The sequence below is a fragment of the Schistocerca gregaria genome, chromosome 3, assembly GCF_023897955.1.
Source record: "Schistocerca gregaria isolate iqSchGreg1 chromosome 3, iqSchGreg1.2, whole genome shotgun sequence".
Taxonomy (NCBI): Eukaryota; Metazoa; Arthropoda; class Insecta; order Orthoptera; family Acrididae; genus Schistocerca; species Schistocerca gregaria.
In genome coordinates, this window is record NC_064922.1 from 267,641,576 (window position 1) to 267,662,923 (window position 21,348).

Below are 21,348 nucleotides of genomic sequence, written 5' to 3' on the forward strand. Positions count from 1 at the left end.
TTAAATTTCAAGAAATCGGTATTCTTTATATTTAATGAGCATGAAAAATCCGTGCTCATGAAACACTGAAATGTTTTTATTATAGCATTCTTCATCAGTGTAAATCACTATTCTGCATATTTTAAAGCTGCATACATAAATTTGTATGGCACACATTGGTAGTGATTCATATCACAAAAGAAAACTGCTCTCGGTTAATGTAAGAGTGTGACTCAAATATAACCAGAATTTCTTTATAAGTGTATTTCAGCTTTTGAAAAACTCATACACATGAACTCTTTTTTTCTATATGGTATTCTAAATGGGAAACAAAATTTTCTCAGTGGTTGGGCAGTTTCTCAATCCTGTTTTCTTACAATGAATGTGACTGTGACTGTACCATCATCATCAAATCTGTGTCCCTGGACTGTTTCCTTTAGTGGTTCAAACAAATTAAAATTTCAGGGAAATAAGTCCAGACTGTAGGAGGATGTTAAAAGTGTGGTTCAGAAAAATTCCTGAATTATTTGTTGCATTCTGGCAGCTGTGTGGGATTGAGCATTGTCATGAAGCATGATCACATCCAGAATTGGATATATGCATGTTTTGTTTGGTCCAAAAGTTGGCAATAGTATGCAGTGTTGACAGTACGATGTCCTTGGACAAAATTTGTGAGAACAGTTCCTTTAAAATCAAAAAAGATTCTCTGCAGTCATGTTGGTCCTTGAACTACTTCAGTGAGCTGCATTGTCAACAGCTTCTTCACCTTGTAAAAACTGTTTGTTCCATGCATACACTTGAATTGGTCTTTCTCAGGGTGTTGTCCCCAAATTGTGCCACAAATCTTTCCAGAATTTCAGATGATTTTATGTCCTCTGTTTTGAGAAAGTTTATTATAATGTGTTGCACAACAGATGATGGTACTTCTGGAAATGAAAGCAACAATGAGCAGAGATCACGCCACTCTCTGTTTAAAGAAAGGCACTTAAAATAAAAATTCTCGTTTATATTTGATTCACTCTTGCATTGTATAAAATGGTAGGGCTCTGTGTAGAAGTATGTACTCTAAAGAAAAAAAAAAAAGAAAAAAAGTGTATACGTATATTACATTTTAAGTTTTGGTTTGTTTGTTACAGCATTGGAAGACAAAATTAGTATGGCTAATCCCCAGCCGACACCATCGTTACCACCTCCATTGCCCCCATCTTCCCAGTCTCACATACATAATACAAACATTTACACTACGCAGACATTATACACAACCAAAGTTGTAGTGAGCAAAGGAAGTAAAAAGTGGATGGGTGACAGTATCTTACCTCTTGTGCCTTCCCCAAAGAGGGATATTTATGAGTTTGTGGATGAAAAGCAGATAAGGGAGGATGAAAGGAAAGTAAGTGTTGAAGACACTGATAGAGTGATAGAACACGAGTCAGTTTTTCGACGTCCTGAATCGTCAAATGCTAGCCTTCTAGTAGAAGCAGCACTTGATGCTGCTGAACGTGATATTGATATCTCAAGTATGGTACCAAGTACTGCATCTACGACTGTAATAACTGCCAGTGAACTGGCCGGTACCAAAGAACATACAGGAAATTTGTATGACCTACCACATTCACAAAGTCATTTAGTAAATGGAAATCACCACCATCAAGCACTGAGCATGCAGTCACCCATCCACAATAAAACTGAACAAGATAACCATGTCGAAAACTATCTTGTGTCACCATCCACCACACCAGAGCACCATTTGCAGCCACAGCGCTCAAGCCCAGACAATAATCACTTACAACAGATGGATAGTTACACACTTCAGAGACAATCACCATCGCAGCCTGATGCAGAGTCTCTCAATAATCATCCACAACATAGGCCTCATGTTGTGGATGTGTATGCTTTGCAACATCGTGATGATGAAGGATCAGAATCAGTGCCACAAGGGTATGCCATACAGCACCGGCAGGAGGAACTGATGTCTCCTGCTGGTACACCAGATGCAAGCTACAACCTGCATCACCAGGAAGAAATCATCTCACCAGCTGGAACTCCAGCACCAGCTACAGCTGCTGCAACGTACGATTTACCTGCAGCTGATGATGCATCTAGTTGTGATGAAGGTGAAGTGCAGAACTTGAGTGTAGGCATAAAGGGCAAGCTGGACTTGGCAGCCTACAAGCAATATGAAAGCCTGGATGAATTCAGTCGTGTCGGGGACAGGTTTGAGCCACTGACAGTTGTCGGCAACAGCGGTGAGCTGCAAGGCCTGGATATGTCGGCACGCACATACCATCCTCATCCTACTCACCCTCAAAGTTTTCCTCGTTACCACCATGCACTGTACGAGGAAAGACAGAGTGTCGACCTGTCTCGAGGTAGTGGATATGCGTCTCCACCTCCATACGGTGGACACTCAGAGGTATTGCGAGTGGTGAGTTTGGACTTAACACCAGGAGGAGGTAGGCACAGTGTAGACTTGTCTTTACCCCGGGCAGCTGTGGTTCCTGGCCAGCAGGCATTATCGGAACGAATTGTATCACCTCCACCACCACACCCCAATTATCACGGTTATCCTCTCTCGCCATCACCATACCATCCTGCTTCCCGTACTCCTCATATCACCTCTACCTCTCCGACAACGTATCATCATTACTCAGGTTACTATTGAGGTGTGCTGTGTATCTTATTTTTTGTCAGAGTATTTTGGAAGAGTATTTCTTTACTACTGTGAAACAAATGTATTTGAATAAGACATAGATGATGTTATTCAGTAGAATTAGATGTTACAAGGCAATTTTTTATAGCTGTCTTACTTGTTGCTACTTGTGATTGGTGGAAAGATGATGTGAAAGCCACTTTGCATCCACATGATTTATATAATTTTTAAGATTAATTGTCAGAGGTTTCTAAAATAACGTTAAAAAATGTTATATGTCTATCTCCCTGTTTTTAAATTTTTCTGTTAAAATGTTTGTCATCATTAAGTTGCTTTGATGTCATTTCACAGTATGTTCCTGGCAGTGGGCTCTGCCACTGGAAAGACAAGCAGAATCACTTAAGTCATGACACGTTAATAATTCAAGCATTACAACTGGCAAAACTTGCTTCATCACAGAACGATACTTTCCTGCATATTTTCTCTTCACTGGTTTTGAAAGTATGTAGGGTATGATTCTAAAATTTTATGTGGTATGGAATATACAAGCAAAACTAATTGGAAGTAGCAGTCTTGTACTAGCATGATTAAAGATAAGTTGACTTGATCACATTTTCCCCCAGAAAGCTATTCTTATTTTGTTGCAATTTTCCTTGAGTAGTTGGATTAAGATAGCCAAATGCAAAATTTGAAATTCAGAAAGGAAAATCAGTGGAGTACCAACTAACTTCCTCCTTGAGATGTAAAGCTTTACTTTTTTTCCCTTTTGTTTCTGTAACATCTTTTTCTGTTGATGAAGGGATTATCAGATTCAAATGTAATATCTGTAACATTGTTCTGCTTGTTTCTGTCGAGTCTTCTCTGGTTTTTGAGCTTTTGGTGGTCAGTAAATTGATACTGTTCTGTTCTTATACATTTTATTTCTACAGTTAATGTTTAAGCTGCATAGTGGTACCCATTATCAGCATTAATATGTTTGATGATATGAATACTGTAAGAGTCTTCAGGTTAATTTTAAAAACACAAGTGGCATTCTTTCCTTTTTGTCTCCCTCTTTTCTTGGCCCCCTCTTCACTCCCACCCCCACCCCCTTTCCTCCCTTACTGATGTCCATCTTTTTGCTGGAATTGCTATCCCATTAATTACTTTAGCAATGGAATGAAGGCCCAATTATACAAGAAAAGTAGAGGGTCAAAAAATTTATTTAGCCAACAGTATTTCATGGGTAAATCTTTGTGTTTCTTCCATGCCAACAAAGCTGGTTTATGCTACCTCCTTAGCTGTGTGTGTTCACACTATGGTACTCTCCTATCTAGAGTAAATGTTTTCTCCAACTTTATTTTTCTTTCAACTCAAAATACTTCATCTCAAAATATGAGAGCCAATTTAAATGGGAGAAAATTCAATCAAGAAAACTACCAAACTATGGGGCAGAATTTCTGGCCAGTACTCACTTTCCTGCAATGAAATAGTTAGTAATGCCAACAGATATGTATATAAAGGTAAGTGTGACAACACTGTCCTAGTTTTGCAATTATTAGTTCCATCCACAGGGAGGGAGAATGTATAGGTTGGGGAAATTTAAAAAGGAAGTGTCATCCTTTTTACCTACCCCCATCTCCTCCCTGAGGAATTGAAAATTTGGAAGCTGAGATAACATAAGAGATGAGTATGAGGGAGCCACATTCTGAAAACATATCTGACTAAAAGAATGTCGACTTTCGAACAATCCCTGTTGAACTAAAATATTGATTTCATCACTCTCCTTCTCCTCCTCCTCCTTCTTCTTCTTCTATTTTTACTTCTACTTAGTACCACCACCACCACCACCACTACCACTCCTACTATTGTGAGTTTGACAGGTGCACGGGAAGGGATGGTCTATTTGCCAAAAGCTGATGTGACCTATACAACGTTGAACAAAAACTGTGCTGAAATACCTGTGTTCTAAATCATTGAACACAAAACTGAAGAAAATGTTTGTAGCAGCCATGACTGATAAAAAGAGAGTAGCACTTCACTTAAACTATAGAGTCATATCTCCCTCAAGTGGACAAGAGACAACAGCCAAAGTTTACAAATTAAATGAAACATAGCTACTATGCTGCAGAGCTGTCAGAGGAATGAAAGCTCCACTGTCATTGAAACAAGCTTGAAAATTGATGTCATTTGTTAGTAATTCCAACATTCATTACTAAAAAAACTACACACAGACAATTTTTATGATCTCCATCTTTATTTTAGCATGCCTTAAATCTGAAGAATTTTGCTTAATACTTCTTGTTTCATACAGCCAGACATATTCTGAATTAAGCTCTGCCTTGTCACATAAGAAATATGCAGAGAAAAATTTCAAAAATTAATCATGAAATTGACTCCTTTGTGAAAACAGCTAGTAACAGTCATGTACACATAAAATTATAAACATGTCAAACCTCGTCCTGTAAGTGACCTCAGTTCATTCACTGAAGTTGAAAGAGAAGTGGAAGAGGCAAATAGATTGCTCCATTGCTTATGAGTAACTGTTGGTTTTTTTCTGTCTTGTTAGCATTAGTAATAAAAGATCTTGAAAGAGAGGAAGATAACAGTTTATATCTCACTGATAATGGCATCTCTGTATGGTACATCCTATGCACAAAATGTGGACTGTACTACAGTCCTGGTGGTTATAAACCCATTAAATTATTGATTTTTTTTTTAAGTTTTATTTTCAGACTGGATGAGATAGTGCATATAAATTATATAAATACGGTATGAATACGTGCAGGCAATTCACCTTCCTTTCCCTCTCCCTCTCTCTCTCTCTCTCTCTCTCTCTCTCTCTCTCTCTCTCTCTCTCCCCCTCCCCCCCATCCTCATGGCATCTGTCTGCTATTTTCTTGATGTAATTTATTATAATTGCTTTATCAAAATACAATCCTCAGGTTCACATTTGTATGGGATGGAGATCTTTCTCACAGGTTGTTGATCATTGATAGTTAAAATAAAATATTGGTGTGTGTATATATAAATATACTGTACCACTTACATTGGTATGTGTAAATAGCCATGTCTGTTAAAGCTGATTTTTATGTTTAATATCATAACACAGTTGCCAAGTGTGTACCAAAGTGTTTGCTAACAAGCATATGTCAAATAGCTCATATCTTTTAAGTTTTTTGTTGCTTTATTCATCAAAGCTTATGTTTTAGTTACTCGCAAACTGTGATTTTTTGAAAAAAAATGTTACTGATGTGAAGCCATGTAAAATTTTACATATTTGCTGCTAGTCACTATATTTACAGTATTATGTTTGTATATAACATTGTTGTAGTATTATTGTTCCAAAACTGTATGGTACCTGTAAGTTTAATACTGTGCAGCTGTACTTTTACATTACTCTGCAATTATGTTTAAAATCTGACACATAATTTTAAACACTCAGGACATAATGTTTTTATTAGTATTTGCTTGTTTATTGTAGGCAGGTAATTTGGTCCTGAGTGCATGTTAAGACCTCACTTCAGCAGTTGATATCTGCATTGCAAGTTTTAGAGTACTGAAAGCTAAGCAGTACCAGATATTAATAATGCCATTTGTTGTAATGTTTGCTTGATTTGTGTGTGTGTGTGTGTGTGTGTGTGTGTGTGTGTGTGTGTGTCGACGAAACAAAAATGCTTCCAAAAATGTGTGTTCATACTAAAGGTCAGTTGCCATAAAAATACATTTAGAATTAACTGAAATATTACTGCCTATTACCATTGTGCATGTTTATCCTTATACAGATTGATTATATATGTAGCCTATGCTTAATGCCAAAGAGTTTTTAGAACTGTTACCAAATATACTGAAGCCAAAATTTATATGAGAGCCATGAGTGATAAGTGGAATTTCATTATTATTATTATTATTATTATTATTACTATTCAGTCTATTTATAAAATATTAAATCAAACTTTGGTTATCATTTTGTAGCCATTATAATGCTCTAATAGTGCTTAATACTATTATAGCTCTAGGAATGATATTATATACAAATTATGAAACCAATGAAAAATTGTTCAACAGCTATTAATCAATTACAATTTGCTTTTGTTAGGTGACAATGGAGAGGAGGTAATGATGATGATGTCTGATGTCATTTCTTGATAAATTTTGAACAACAGTAACATTTAACATTAACATTACTTAACCTATGTTGCAGCACACAAATATTTTAATGCCTGTAGTCTACGTTATAAATAATAATGCAGTAATGTGTGTGATGTTAGACACATCAAAATCTGAGCCACTAAACAGTTAACAATATTTGCAGCTTCTCTCTTCATTTTCCCAAAAGAAAAATTCTTCTTTAAAACTCACTGAAATGTTTCAAATGTCAATCAAAGCAGTTTTATTTGGTAAGAATTGGTAACTTGTGACCAATTGTTTGAATCTGGATTTTGATACTGTTAATTAATAATTGAAGGCTGTCATTTATCAGAGTGTTTACATACGTTTTCTTTTATTCTTAAATAGTGCCTTTGAGTGCAGTTTTGGAACACTGAAAAACCAAAATGCAGACCATTTCATGAAGAGAGTGTGAGAATACTTTGTATCCATTGCACTGAATGTTCATTTCACTCAGATATAGAAACGGGTAGAATAAATTAATCTGACAGGTTTATGTAAAAATAAAATAGAAATCACCCCACCACTGATAACTCAACATATAAAATATTAGAAAATTAAGATATTGTACTAGGTGTAAATGGCAGGGTATTGGAATGAGTATTTGAAGCTTCTGGAAGTTACAATAATTTCATTACCTTCAGAAGATTTCATATTTATTCAGTGGCAGATTATATTGAGCAGAATGACTTGCTGCACAGTACTGCACTTGACAGTTGATTCCAGGAGAACCTACTTTGGTACAAGGTTTAGACAGATCAAACCAAATTCATGTATTAATTTCACTGATATTACGCTCAGAGCTCCTATCTGCTTTTTGTTAGATTTGCTACAAGAATCCTACAGGATGTACTACTTTTAAAGCAACAGATTTCATTTACAACTGAAGTAGCTATATTATGTCTTAGCAAGTATGTTTGAAAGCATTGTCTACATATTAAACCCCTTTATGCCCTCTGTATGTTTCTAAAAAATGTAGCAATGATACTGAAAGTATATGAAAAATAATATTGCTGTGGTGCAGCTCAGGACAACAAATGAACTGCCTCCATGCATTTAAACATGTATTGTCAAATCATACTGAGATTCCTAACTGTATTTGTTATAAAGTGCTACCGTGTGTATTTGGGAATTAACAATTCATTGATGCTAGCATACCAATAAACAGATTTCAAGATTTCATTTTCAAAAGTTACCCAGTGATTTTTATTGAAAATACGTTATTCATAATTGCAGCAGGGATTAATATTATTGTTATTTATCCCAGATAGCAACTAAAAGACATTGACAATGAGACACATTTTCACTATACTAAACATATTTAGGGAAAAAGCAGAAAAGAATGACAGTAACGTATTGCAAAGCTTGGACCAAGCTGTGGTGGCATTGCTCATGGTTGTTTTTTTAATCAGTAATTTACTCCCATTCACTGCATTTAAAACTATGAAAGTGTCTTTTATTTGGCTCTGGAGAAAGTGTCCTGAAGGACATGTGCACATTAGAAGTAGGTGGGTTCAGGGAAGTTTCAGTGCAAAATGTGCTTACGTTGCAGTGTCAAAATAAGACGTAGCATTATAGGCCTTATCAGATACAAAAAACATTGATAATCAGAAAGGATAGCTGGTAGCATTTTGTATTGAAAGAATCTCAATATTGGATATATTATTGTAAAATTTACAGTAACAGGTAATCTCATTAGTTTTTTATGATAGTTGTTTATTAAGTTTTTGGTCTATTTCTATTATTAATAACAGTATTTGCATTTTATCTGGTCATACCACCTTTAAATCTGGTCAGATATAAGTTCCAAACGACAGTGGAAATATATTCATAGTGTCACAATTGACTGGGCATCTTCAAATAGTGGCACTGTTGTGAATTCAGTCTTTGTATTAAATGTTGAATATACATGTATATTAATCTTAAAGTACAAATTGTATTGTACCAAACAAAGTAAATTGTTATTTTAATGTAACTTTTCTATGGACTGTAGATCTGTAAAAATGGAAAAAAAATTAAAGTCTGCAGTTTGCATTTGTTCATATAACATTATGGTATATCTCTGATGTTCTCGAATCATGGTGACAGACATTTCAGTCTGTGAATGTTGCTGCTTATAAATCTCAGCCATTATTACTCAATGATTAAATTGAATTTTTACTAAATATTTTCTTTTGAACTTTTTCCTAAGAAGAAACCTTCAGTTTTTTTTTTTTTTTTTTTTCTGTAAGAGTAAGGGACGAATGACTGGTGACAAGTAGTTGCACTTGCATCTTTCAGCCCTGCTCTTTCTCCACATTTCTTGACTTCCATTTCGTATTGTAGTATAGAGTCGGTGAAAGAAGTCATCTGTAGAGCTGCAGCAACACGGAGGCACTGCCGCTGAGATGTATACAAACAAAATCACATTTTGTGATTGGTTGAGGCAGACCCATGAAGCAGCCACACCAAGCCCACTGTAACTGTCGGGGATCTACTTTCACCAACGCTGCTATAGTAACACAAATTGGATAGAAGAAAATCTTTTGTATAAGTAAAAAAGTAAAATGAGAGACAATTTAAAATGCAGAATGGTAAAACAAAAAAAAAGGTGTTTTGATTGATCAGATGACAGCCATTCATGCAAGTTGCAGAAAAAAGAATTAAGATGTGTGATGGTGTTAGAACAGAAAAGTGAACTAATGTTGCAGTCGTAGTAGGATGCTTTAGTATCTGATAGTGATTCACTTTCAGCAGTGTAGATAAATACAGGTTGCTACCTACCGTAAAAAAAAAAAAAAAGACATGTCAGGTTGCAGACAGGCACAGTTCAAAGATACTTGCACAAAGCTTTGGCACAGTCTTCATCGGCAAAAGAGCAACATACACCATTCATACACACAAGCAGGCACCCCTCACGCACACATGACTGCCAACTTTAGCAGCTCTATTTGGGCATTCTGCCTCATGCTGCTGGAGATGGTGGTCATGTACGCATGAGTTGTGTTTACTTGTGTGTGTGAATGGTGTGTGTATATCTTTTACTGAAGAAGGCTGTGTCCTAAAGTTTTGCCTGTCTGCAACATAACGTGTCTTCTTTACAGTAAGTAGCAAGCTATCTGTTCCTACATTGTTGATATTCCTACCTGTAGTTTCCATTGTTTGAGTAATTCACATTTCCCTTCCAGCCTGAGTATTGCCGTGGAGGGCAGGGCTGAGACAGTTGGGCTTGTTAGCTCAGTCACAGCTCGCTCTTGTGGAGGCCGCCAACACTGTGGGCATGGCATATGGGCCCATCTGCTGATGTGAGAGTATTATGAAATACTGCAGCCTTTACTTATCTGACAGTTCTCACTATTATGTGAAGCCTTGAATACATGCTGTTGATAGTGACTGCCCTTGCCTGTGTTGACACTTTTTGATTCGGATCCCTCCCTGGACTGTTTGTGTACTATTACGATGACTTTCATTATATTCTTCACTTTGCTTGTGGCTAGCTGTTTATTTCACGGAATCTTTTGCCATTGGCCACAGAAATCACCATTTTGTTCCACTGGTCTCTGCGTCACTGCCAGTCCTAGTGATCACAAACAGTGGTCTGCATTTGCCGAGTGGGTTAGAAAAGTGGCAGTGAGCAATGTCTCGTCATGCTCCTATTCACAGTGATGCATGAGTCCTAAGTTTCTAAAGTTGTGACAGCAGCATTTGCAACATCAATAACTGCAGCAATAGGATGAAAAGCAGGAATTGCTGTTACAACTACAGCAAACCCAACGACAGTCTGCAGTTGCACCATCGCCTCCTCCCTCTCAACTATTTGCTTGCTTTGACGAGGCAAACGAGGGCTGGGAGATTTATTTATGTTGTTTTGTTCTTCACTTTAAGGCAAATTACATTGCTGATCCTCAATGTCAGAGTCCAATCTCATTGTTTTTTAGTAATAAATTCTACAATATGGTGCAACAATTATGCCAGCTCTTGGATACCAGTAATTTGAGCTTTTCTATTGTTTGCAGTTAGCTGACTGAGTATTAAGATCACCAAACCCATATCATTGCAAATAGCCTCAAAGTTAATTGATGCATTAAGCAACATAAGCAAACATACGCAGCACGGTCTGCTGACTTGCAAGGCTTTTTCTGTAAACGGTTTTGCACATCGTTCGTGAAATCATTAATTTGTGATGTTGTTATACATCTAGTTCCTGATAGAGAAGTTAATGCGAAGGTTTTAGAGTCATCTGGTCCAGCCATGAGTGATGTGAATTGTCGAAACTCACAAACAGCATTATTGCAAGCTATGCTTCACGATACTTCTGGTGTTTACTTCCTTGGTAGCAATACTCGCTGTTGAGTCCTATGATCAACTGACGACAACCAGTCGACGTCGTCATCTGATTTACTGGACATCGTATTGTTTGGTAATCTGTTGAAATGGGATTTAGTGGTTACAGCAGTAGTTACCAGTCCACCACCCTCATCGTTAGTAGACGCACACACAGAGTAGCACTTTGTTCATCGTCAGCATGTCCCAAAGAGAGCAGAAACTCATACAAAAGTTTCCATCAAGTTATTGTCAAAGAGTCACAGAAAAGTTAGTGCAGTAAAATTGATTGCAGCCCAAGCCATCAAACAACGCCACTGCCCTTTCTTTGACGTCACTTATTTTACAGTTTGCAAACCAGAGCATCTGTCAGGCATCTGCTTAGACTTGTGGGCGACAACAACAATAGTCTCCATAGCGATCCACTCTGTCTTGCTGGTGCCAGTAGTAGCAACAGGTGGGATGCAGAGGCTTATGCTGCAGCCAGAAAGTAATGGAGCTCTCACAGGCACAGCCATGTCTCTAATTAATGTTGGCACATACCAGTACATCAGCTCCCCATAGCTGAAATATCCTCACGGGAGAGTGGTAACAAATAATGAGGATTGTAGTCCACGCTAAGTATAAAAATGTCAATCGGCAACTAACCCCACTGGTAGTAAACTTTTGGATGATATCTAACATTTTTGGCTTAGACACTTTCCCAGTTTTTGGTTTCCAAATTCAATACCAAGTGAATATGAACTTCCTGGCAGATTAAAACAGCATGTCTGACAGTGACTCAAGCTTGAGGTCTTTGTCTTTTACAGGCAAGTGCTTTATCAACTGATATATCGAAGTACATCTCGTAGCCCATCCTCACAGCTTTACTTCTGCCTGTAACTGATCCTGTACCTTCCAAACTTAACGGAAGTTCCCCTGCAGAATGAAAATTCATTCTGGAAACAATCCCACAGGCTACGGCTAAGCTAAGTCTCCGCATTATCCTTTCTTGCAGGGGTTGTTGGTCCTGCTGCAAGGCATGCAGGAGAACTGTGAAGGCTGAAAGGTAGAAGATGAGGTACTAGCAGAAGTAGAGCTCTGACGGTGGGTCTTGAGTAATGCTTAAACAGGTCAGTCTGGATTACACTTGCCCATGAAAGTTCAAGTTTCAGTCTGGCACGTAGTTTTAATCTGCCAGGAAGTTTCAAATCAGCACACACCCCACTGATGAGTGAAAATTCATTCTGAGAACAAGGAATTCATTTTCAAATTCCATTCAAAGAATAGCTTACATTATGTATGCAATATAAGTGACTGACTGAACCTACATTAGGTTGTGCAACGTATATCGTTAAAGCAATCAGCAGTGCCCAAGTTTTGTAGAGCGCCTTTCACCATGTGTGAACAAGTTAAAGTGAAGGTAGATGGCTTGCAAAGCATGGAAGTAATATCCCAAGTGTCACTTAGCCAGTGGGCAACACTCATGGTAGTAGTTAAGAGATGATAAATGGATCACCTAGAATTTGTGGCAATTTTAAGTCTGTCATAAATGCTCAAGCTAATGTACATCTTTATCTGCAATTCCTAGGCTAGAAGAACTGTTGGAAGATTGGCTGGGCACCATTACAATACATCTCACTGTTTTCAGTTACCTGTATATGACCAGACGAAACAGTTGTGATTAATACTCAGTTTGGCTTGTGTCACAACATATTGCTATTTGGGGTCACAAGTGTCTCCACTATATTTCAGGTAGTCCCATTTTGATTAATTATTTGTATGACTTGCTGATTACTGACCACACGGAAGAGGCATCTGCAAAATTTACAGATGGTGTTTGAGCATCTTTAAGCCCATGGGCTGCATTTCTTCCTTGACAGATGTAGCTTTTTAGTCAAGTGTAAAGCACCTAGGGCTACACTCTGACACAAAATGTGGTGCATCCCCGAAGAAATTATCCAAATGGGATGGAAATCAGTAGACATGATACACATGTACAGACAAAAAAATTACTACAATTTCAGAAAAATTGGACGATTTATTCAAGGGAAAGTTCTTTACACACTGAGAAAGCTAGTAACATGTTGGTCCACCTCTGGCAGTTATTTGTCTTGGCACTGATTAAGAGTTGTTGGATGTCATGAGGGATATCGTGCCAAATTCTGTCCATTTGGCGAGTTAGATCATCAAAACCCTCTGCTAGTTGGAGGGCATCGTCCACAATGCTCCAAACGTTCTCAGTTGGGGAGAGATTCAGTGACCTTGCTGGCCAAGGTAGGGTTTGGAAAGCACAAAGACAAGCAGTAGAAACTCTCGTTGTGTGTGACCCTCATTATGTTGCTGAAATGTAAGTCCAGGTTAGCTCGCAATGAAGAGCAACAAAATGGAACATAGAATATCGTCAGAGCACGGCTGTGCTGTAAGGGCACAGCGGATGGCAACTGGAGGGGTCCTGCTAGAAAATGAAATGGCAACTCTGATCATCATTCCTGGTTGTCCAGCTGTATGGCGGGCAACAGTCAGCCTGGTATCCCACCGCTATCTGGGGCATCTCCAGACCCGTCTTTGGCCTGGAATCTCATTGACTGAAGTAGATTCCTCTTCAGTGATGAGACCTGCTTTGAACTTTGCCCTAATGGCCAGTGAACATGTGTTTGGAGATGCCCAAGGCAGCAGTGGGATACCAACCTTACTGTGGCCCACCATACAGTCCAACCACCAGGAGCATTGTTCTGGAGTATAATTTCTTTTTATAGCAGGTATACCCAAAACACTGTTGTTGGCAATATGGGGGTTTGAGTTACAGCTGGCCAGAAGCACACTGTCGGACATTGAAATTAGCTCTGGCCACACCGAGATATAGCATTTCCACTGCAGCCAACTGGGCATGACACTCACAACCACACCTGAGACAATCTTGCCTTACTGCCTGCCTGCAACCACTACAACTTCCACCCTCATTTTAGGTTGGGAACGACGCCTAGTGATGGAGGCGATGAAGGTGAAACCATTTCCACCCCCATATGTCATGTCCACATTCCACCAATGCCAGGAACCCATTCCCCAGACAGACAGCAGAGGTTGAATGTACACATACTGCGGAGGCTGAACTGACCCAGTCTTGACCACCCATTCACCTCCAATGCCACTGAAACTGTCAATTGCCCAGCAATACCTCATATGACAACATCTTTCAACTCAGCCAATCACAATGCAGAAATATCATGGGAGCCTTCGTCAGTGATTCCAGCACCACTCTCTACCTTTCCTCATAAATGTCGGCACAGACTGGGCCATTTCTAACCCTATGTAGTGATTAGGGAGGGACACATAATTTATGACAGAGCACAAGCTCAGTTTAGGGAAGACAGTAAGCTGTGTCCTTTTTGAAAGTAACCATCCTGACATTTGAATGATGTGATTAGGATGGGGATTTGAACTATCATCCAACTGAATGTGAGTTCATTGTCATAACTGTAGTGGCTTGGAGACTAAAGAAAACTGGGTGCTATACAGAAAGCTACTATTTGAATACAGAGTTGATGACCAATAGAAGGTTAATTTCCATAAATGACTTAAAGTAAGTTGTGGAATCATTATTTTGAAAAAGACACAACCATTTTCCTTCCCCAATCCAAGATTGTGCACCATCTCTAGTAGACTCATCCAAGAAATGTCTCACTGTATTGCAACTGCTGTTTGTGGTGGACTGATGCTGCTTGCCCCATGTTTGGTTACAGAGACAGTCTGCTGGTTAAACAACAAATCTCTCTCTACAATTAGAGAAAGGGTGACTGGAATTGAACTGCAACAACGGAGATGTGAATACCAGCTCCCCCCTCCCTCCTTTTTTTGTGGAAACTTCATAATCTGCAATGTCTATGGCTGGAAATATGACTCCAGGTTTGATGGTGTTCAATATTCAATGCTGTCCCAACTGAATAAATGTCTGAAAAGAAGTCCTCTTCAATGTTCTCAACTGGATAATGTTCCAAGAGTGCCACTGAAAGGATACAAATCTGACTTCTCACCAGAAGCCAAGGAAAGACAGACATAGAAAAGGCCTATGATGCTGAGGTGCAGTACTCTAAGCAAAATTCATAGCTGGGTCCTCAGTGGCTGTCACCACTGTAGCTGTAGTGTGGTCTTCTAGTGTGGTTGTTCTGCTGTTAAGTTGGGAACAGGCATCAGTCATATGAATTCACTCGAGCGAATTTTGTAAAACATGAAATGGTACAATGCAATGTGTGTGGGCGCTTTTTTTTTTTTTTTTTTTTTTTTTTTTTTTTTTTTTTTTTTGTGGGGGGGGGGGGGGTGGACTCGTAGGTATGCCTGCTTGAGGCTTAAACTTGATTATGGATGTACTAATCAAGCTACCTCCAACTGTCCAATGAAGTTTTCTCTCAGTGCAACATGCATTTGAGACCACTGTCAGCAACATTAGTAGATGATACATTTATTCATATTCTGAAAAAAGATACACAAATATTCAGTCAGATCTTGATAAGATTACAAAGTCATGCAAAGATTGGCAACTTGGCTTTAAATGTTCATAATGTAAAACTAACCACTTCACAAAAAACAAAAACATGGTTTCTTATAGCTTAAGTATCAATGAGTCCCCATTGTAATCAGTCAAGTCGTACAAATACTTGGGCATAACAATTTGTGGGGTATAAAATAAAACTGTCAATAGGCTGAGTCCTATATAAAGCAAATGGCAGACTTCAGTTCATTGTAAGGATACTGGGAAAATCCAATTAGTCTAATGAAATGAAGTCCTATGTTTCTTGACAGAGCATAGGGGAACGATGGGGGAAACCTGCACCGCCGTACTGGGCAAGGTCTTAATGGAGGTGGTTTGCCGTTGCCTTCCTCTGACCATAATGGATATATGATGATGATGATGATGATGATGATTGATGATGATGATGATGATGATGATGATGATGGGGATGGTGATGGTGACTACGACGGCAGCAGCAGCAGCAACAACAACAGCACCCAGTCATATCCGGGCATGTGAAAATCCCTGACCCCACTGGGAATCAAACCCAGGACCACATGTTTGAAGCAAGAACGGTACTGCTAGACCACGAGCTGCGGACCAATTAGCACAACCTAGAATATTGCTGAAGTGTGTGGAACCTGTATCAAATAGGACTAACAGGAGATGTTGAAAATATACAGAGTAGGTCAATACAAATGGTCAAAGACTTTCTTCTTCCTCTCCCCCCCCCCCCCCCCCCCCCCCTGCCCCCAACTTAGAGTCAGGAGAAGAGAAACTTGGACCAGTAGATTCTGAAGATATATGCCCACTATCTTCGAGGGACTCTTAACAAAGTTTCAAGAAGTAATTGCATGTAAGCATTCTTGGAATATAGTACAGACCCATAGATATCCAAGGGGACTAACAAGCTAGGATTGGACAACCTATGCATACAGTGGCAGTTAAGAAGTCGTTTTCCTACACTCCATACATGAATGGAAAGGGTCGATTATATTGTATGAGGGCTTCTTTTAAAAAGTATGTGCCCTTATTTTTTATTGTTGAAGCCAACAATGATACCAGAGCATGCACACTCACTATGTTTGTAGGCATATGTAGGGCACATGCCTGCTTTTCCCCCCATTGGGTAGCTGACGACAAGTGAACACGTGTAAGTGGTAGTCACCGGATTTTGTTTTGTGGACAAAAGGGCATAAAAAATGGAACAACATTATTGCATCGAATTTTATTTCAAGTTTGATGATTCTCAGGCTGAAGCAATCTGCAAGCTTTGACAGTGGGTGCCATACTGATAAAGGACTGACACAACTGCTTCAAAAAATTTTTCTCATTAGTGAACAATTAAGCATGTTCAGGTAGGCCCTCAACATCCACAAATGAGGTTGTTATTGATCAAATATGAACCCAGCTGATGCATGGTGGATAAATCATGATCAGAGAACGTGCAGATGAGGTTAAAATTACTATTGGATCCATTCAGTCTATTTTAACAGAACACATGGACCTCAGGAGAATCTCAGCAAATTTGTGCCAAAGTTGCTAAAAACTGAACAGAATCAAGGTTGTTTGATCATACTGGACATTCAGGATACTGTGAACAGTAATTCCAACTTTCTTAACACAGTGGTCACTGGTAAGGAGCCCTGGATTTATGGGTAAGGTCCAGAAACAAAAGTTCCAGTCACCCCAATGGTTGCATCCATCACCCCCAAGACCCAAAAAAGGGAGGCAGGTCTCCAGCAATATGAAAGTCGCACTGACTGTCATTTTTGACTTCAGTGGTATGGTCCATCACAAATATACCACTGAAGGTATCTAATGTCAATAACAAGTACTGTGAAGAGGTTCTGCATCACATTTGTGAAGCAGTGAGCTGCAAATCGTCAGACTTGTGGGCAGTTGCCACCTTCACCACAACAATGCACTTGCTCATCATTCTCAATTAGTTCAGAGGTTTTTGGCCAAACACAACATGGCTGTGCTTTGTGAGCCTCCCAGTGCCCCTCAATTAACACTGGGTGACTTCCGCCTTTTCTCTAAACTGAAAAGACTAAAAGTAACCAGATTTTAGAATAGGGAAGACATTATGTGGAATGTGATGGAGCAGCTGCACACAATACCAAAAGAGGCTATCCAGCAATGCCAGCAGTATTGGGAGAGGTGTGTAGAAAGAGACTGCTTTGGAGGCGACTAGTGTCAAACAATTGTTTCTGAATAAAGATTGGTTTTACAAATAAAAGTTGGATACCTTTTGGACATGCCTTGTACACTGGAAAGTATCTTCTACCATGCTCTTTTAGTTTGCAGAGTATGCATATTGATGATTCAAAGTGTATTTCATGCAAGATTGATACATATGGTAGTAACACTAGTGTACTAAAGTGGAGATATTCTCAAAAAAAGGGGATGTAGCTTACATCAGAGTACTATATTTTTGAGAATAATCTTTAGCTTCTGTAAAACAGCTTCTGCTGAGAATGCAATAATTTTCTCGTTTAGGCCTGCTAGTATTAAGTTTGTTAGACCTAACAAACTTAATCTAGTAGAATTAAGAATAGTTAGCCTCCTGACATTTTGTGTGTTCCAGCCAAGGCCGCTTAATGTGTAGATCATTCAGTTCTGCTAGGGAAACTAAAATGGATGGATTCACATCTTAACAACAGGAAACAGTGGGTCAGATTAGCAAATGATACAACAGGAATAAGAGTAAATTCAGAGTGGCAAAACAGGGGACACAATGTGCTGCAAGTATCATGCATGGGCTTTTCTTGTTCTTGATCTACATAAATGATTCACACACCACACTGGAGGACTCTTCAGAAATGGTAATCTTTGCTTATGCCACACATAACAGATAAATGATCCAAACATATCTACACCTGACATAGCTAAGAGAACGATGAAACAGCCTAACAGCTGGTTCACAACCAACACGTCAACCCTTAACTTACAAAAATTATGTTATGCAACTCCAAATTTTTAAAAAATTGACTTACAGACATCAGAAGTAGAGATCAGTGAGCATACATTGAATGCGACTCCACATGTTAAATTCCTTTGCATCCAGATGGAGGGTCAAAAACGTAAACTTTTGTTATAAAATGATTTCAGAATCTTCATGGTGCCTTCTGCATATGCATGCTTACAGTTGGCACCATTGTAGTCATGTACACACCATTTAACCCCTATCACTTCAGCTGCATTCTGTCAGTGATAGTGTAAACCTATCCACTCCACTAATATTTTGCACCAAGAAGTAATAACAAGCAGTGATTCGATTTCTTTTGTCAAAAGAGCTGAAAGAGGCTGAAATTAGTCATAAAGTTCAGGACAATACAGGGACAGTTCCATGTCCCATTTTCTTCTCACGGCATTAAAACCCTGTGTGGGTTTTAGCCTCATCAACAAGTTTCCTCCATTCTGCCCTCTCCAGCAGTTCTCCGCCATCCTCAGACTCTGAGAGATTATGACTTCTTCCACATCATCTGTCCACTGTTTTCATGGCCTTCCTCTGTGTCTTCTACCGGTTGGCCTCCATTCAAAAATCTTTTTAGTTGTTCTTCCAGTATCTGTCCTGAGGACATGTCCAAGCCAGGTTATTCTACTTTTTATAATTCTTATGATGTCAGCTCCTTGTATAAGGCGGTTCCTCAGTATTTGTCCTAGATCTCCAGAAATCATTATTATCCTGAACTGCCCCATGGGTCTTGCACAGCAACTCTACATTCAAATATCCTGAGCTGCTGCTCATCAACACTCATCAGCATCCATGTTTCGCATCCGTAGGCTACAACTGGCCTGATCATGACCTTATATAGTTGCAGCTTCAGGTGCCTATTTAATTACTTAGAGGCCAACAATTTCTTAATTGAGTGGAAGCATCTATTACCACTTAGGATGCACAGTTTTATTTTGGTTAACATGAAATGTGTGCTAATAATATTAGAGCCCAAATAGTCATAGTTCTGATATGTTCAAAATTGAAACTGTCTGCTGATAATCTGTGGAAGTTATTATTTTCTTTCCTGGTGCAATTCGTGTACTTAGTCTTTGTTTCATTTATAGAAAGGCCCCTAGGTTCTGTGGCTTCTTTTAGCCCACATATTGTCCTCTCTAGTGACACCCTTCTTCTACTAATAATTGCTACATCATCAGCATATGCACATATCTGGGACAACTTTGTGCATATGTAACCAGATATCTGAAGCTTCTGCATGGGTGCTTCAATAGTCAAATTGAAAAGCGTTGTGTAGAGTATGTCCCTTTGTCTGATTCCTTTACTGCTGATAAACCAGTTGCTCAGTTCTCCATCAACTTGCACTGCAGCCTTGGAACCACCCAGCATTGCTTGAATAAGTGAGACATACTTCGATGGCATACCAAGCAGCAGCAAATCATTTAGCATTTGTGCTCTACTGAGACTATCAAAGGCCTGCTTGAAGTTTACGCAAAGGTTATGAAGCTCAGTGTTATACTCATATGCCTTTTCATGTATTTGCTCAACACAAATATCTGGTCCATTGTTGACCTTTAGGCTGAAATCCACACTGATACTCCCCCAGACTCTCTCCTACATATGGTGCTAACCGGTTGCAGATAATACTAGAGAAGAGATTATATGTTACATTCAGCAGGGTAATTCCTTGGTAATTTGAACAGCAGGTCTTGTCTCATTTGTAGTGTATTGGTTGAATTACACATAACATACATTCTTCTGGGATTCTTTCCTGTTTTCATATCAACTTTTCATTTTAACATTTCTGCAGTTATTTCATCACTTCCTGTTGCTTTGTAATTATTTAGACGATACACTACCTTCCGTACTTCCTCTAATGTTGGTTCCTCTATTTCTGGAACTGTGGTATAATAGAGTGGTTGCTCATTCCTGACAGGAGTGCCCTCCAAATTCGCTTTAAGTTCTCTCCATCTATCCAGAACATCTTGTTTATCTTTCAGCAAATTTCCCTCTTTGTCCTTACAGGCTGTTATTTTTGGTCTATGTTCTTGAGTTCGTTCTTTAATTTTCCTGTAGAATTTTCTGCATTCATTCCTTTGGTAGTGCTCTTCCTTCTCCTCTGTCTTTCTGTTCATGGCTTCCCTTTTTTTTTTCTCCTACATACCCTTGCTACCTCTATTCTCTTTCTCTTATATAATGCCTGATTTGATTTAGTATGCCACTCAATCATTTTGGTCTTGCTTCGTTTCTCTGTTCCATTGCCTGTCTACATTCATCATCATACCAGTCTTCATTCCTAAGTCTCCTTGTTTCCCCCCAGTATTTCATGTGCTGTTGTCCTAATGGCATCTTAAATAGAGTTCCATTCTTTGTGTATATCATCTCTGCAGTATTTTGTTTGTAACTCCTGTCTCAATCTGTTCTGGTGCTCCTGAACAGTAGACCTATCTTTCAGTTGTTCTGTATTCCATTTCTTTACTCTGATACTACGTGCTTTGGCAACCATGGCAACTTTCTGACTCATTTTGGCTCCTACTAGGTAACAGTCAGAATCAGAATTAGCTCTTAGGTGCACTTATTCCATATGGGATACCCACCTTTTTGATATAAATATATGGTCTATTTGGTTTGCTTCATTTGTTCCTGGTATTTTCCATGTCCCTTTCTAGATATTTTTCCTTGGAAAACATGTGCTTACAGCTTTAAACTTGTTTGCAGAAGCAAATTGGGCAACCCACATACCATTATTATTAGTTTCATCATGCAGGCTTTCCTTACCAAACACCCTTCTGAATGCCTCTTTCTTTCCCAGTTTTGCTT

General features: G+C 38.8%; 1 protein-coding gene across 3 annotated transcripts in view; it reads left to right on the forward strand.

The window, feature by feature from the left end:
- LOC126353941 (uncharacterized) overlaps positions 1-8,943 on the forward strand; it is a 155,561-nt gene extending 146,618 nt beyond the window's left edge. For all 3 annotated transcript variants that reach the window (XM_050003219.1, XM_050003220.1, XM_050003222.1), the window contains one exon: positions 1,116-8,943. In XM_050003219.1, coding sequence (XP_049859176.1) covers positions 1,116-2,641 — 1,526 coding nt within the window. In that variant the 3' untranslated portion in view covers positions 2,642-8,943. The remainder of the gene's footprint in view (positions 1-1,115) is intronic.
- The last annotated feature ends 12,405 nt before the right edge of the window (positions 8,944-21,348 follow it).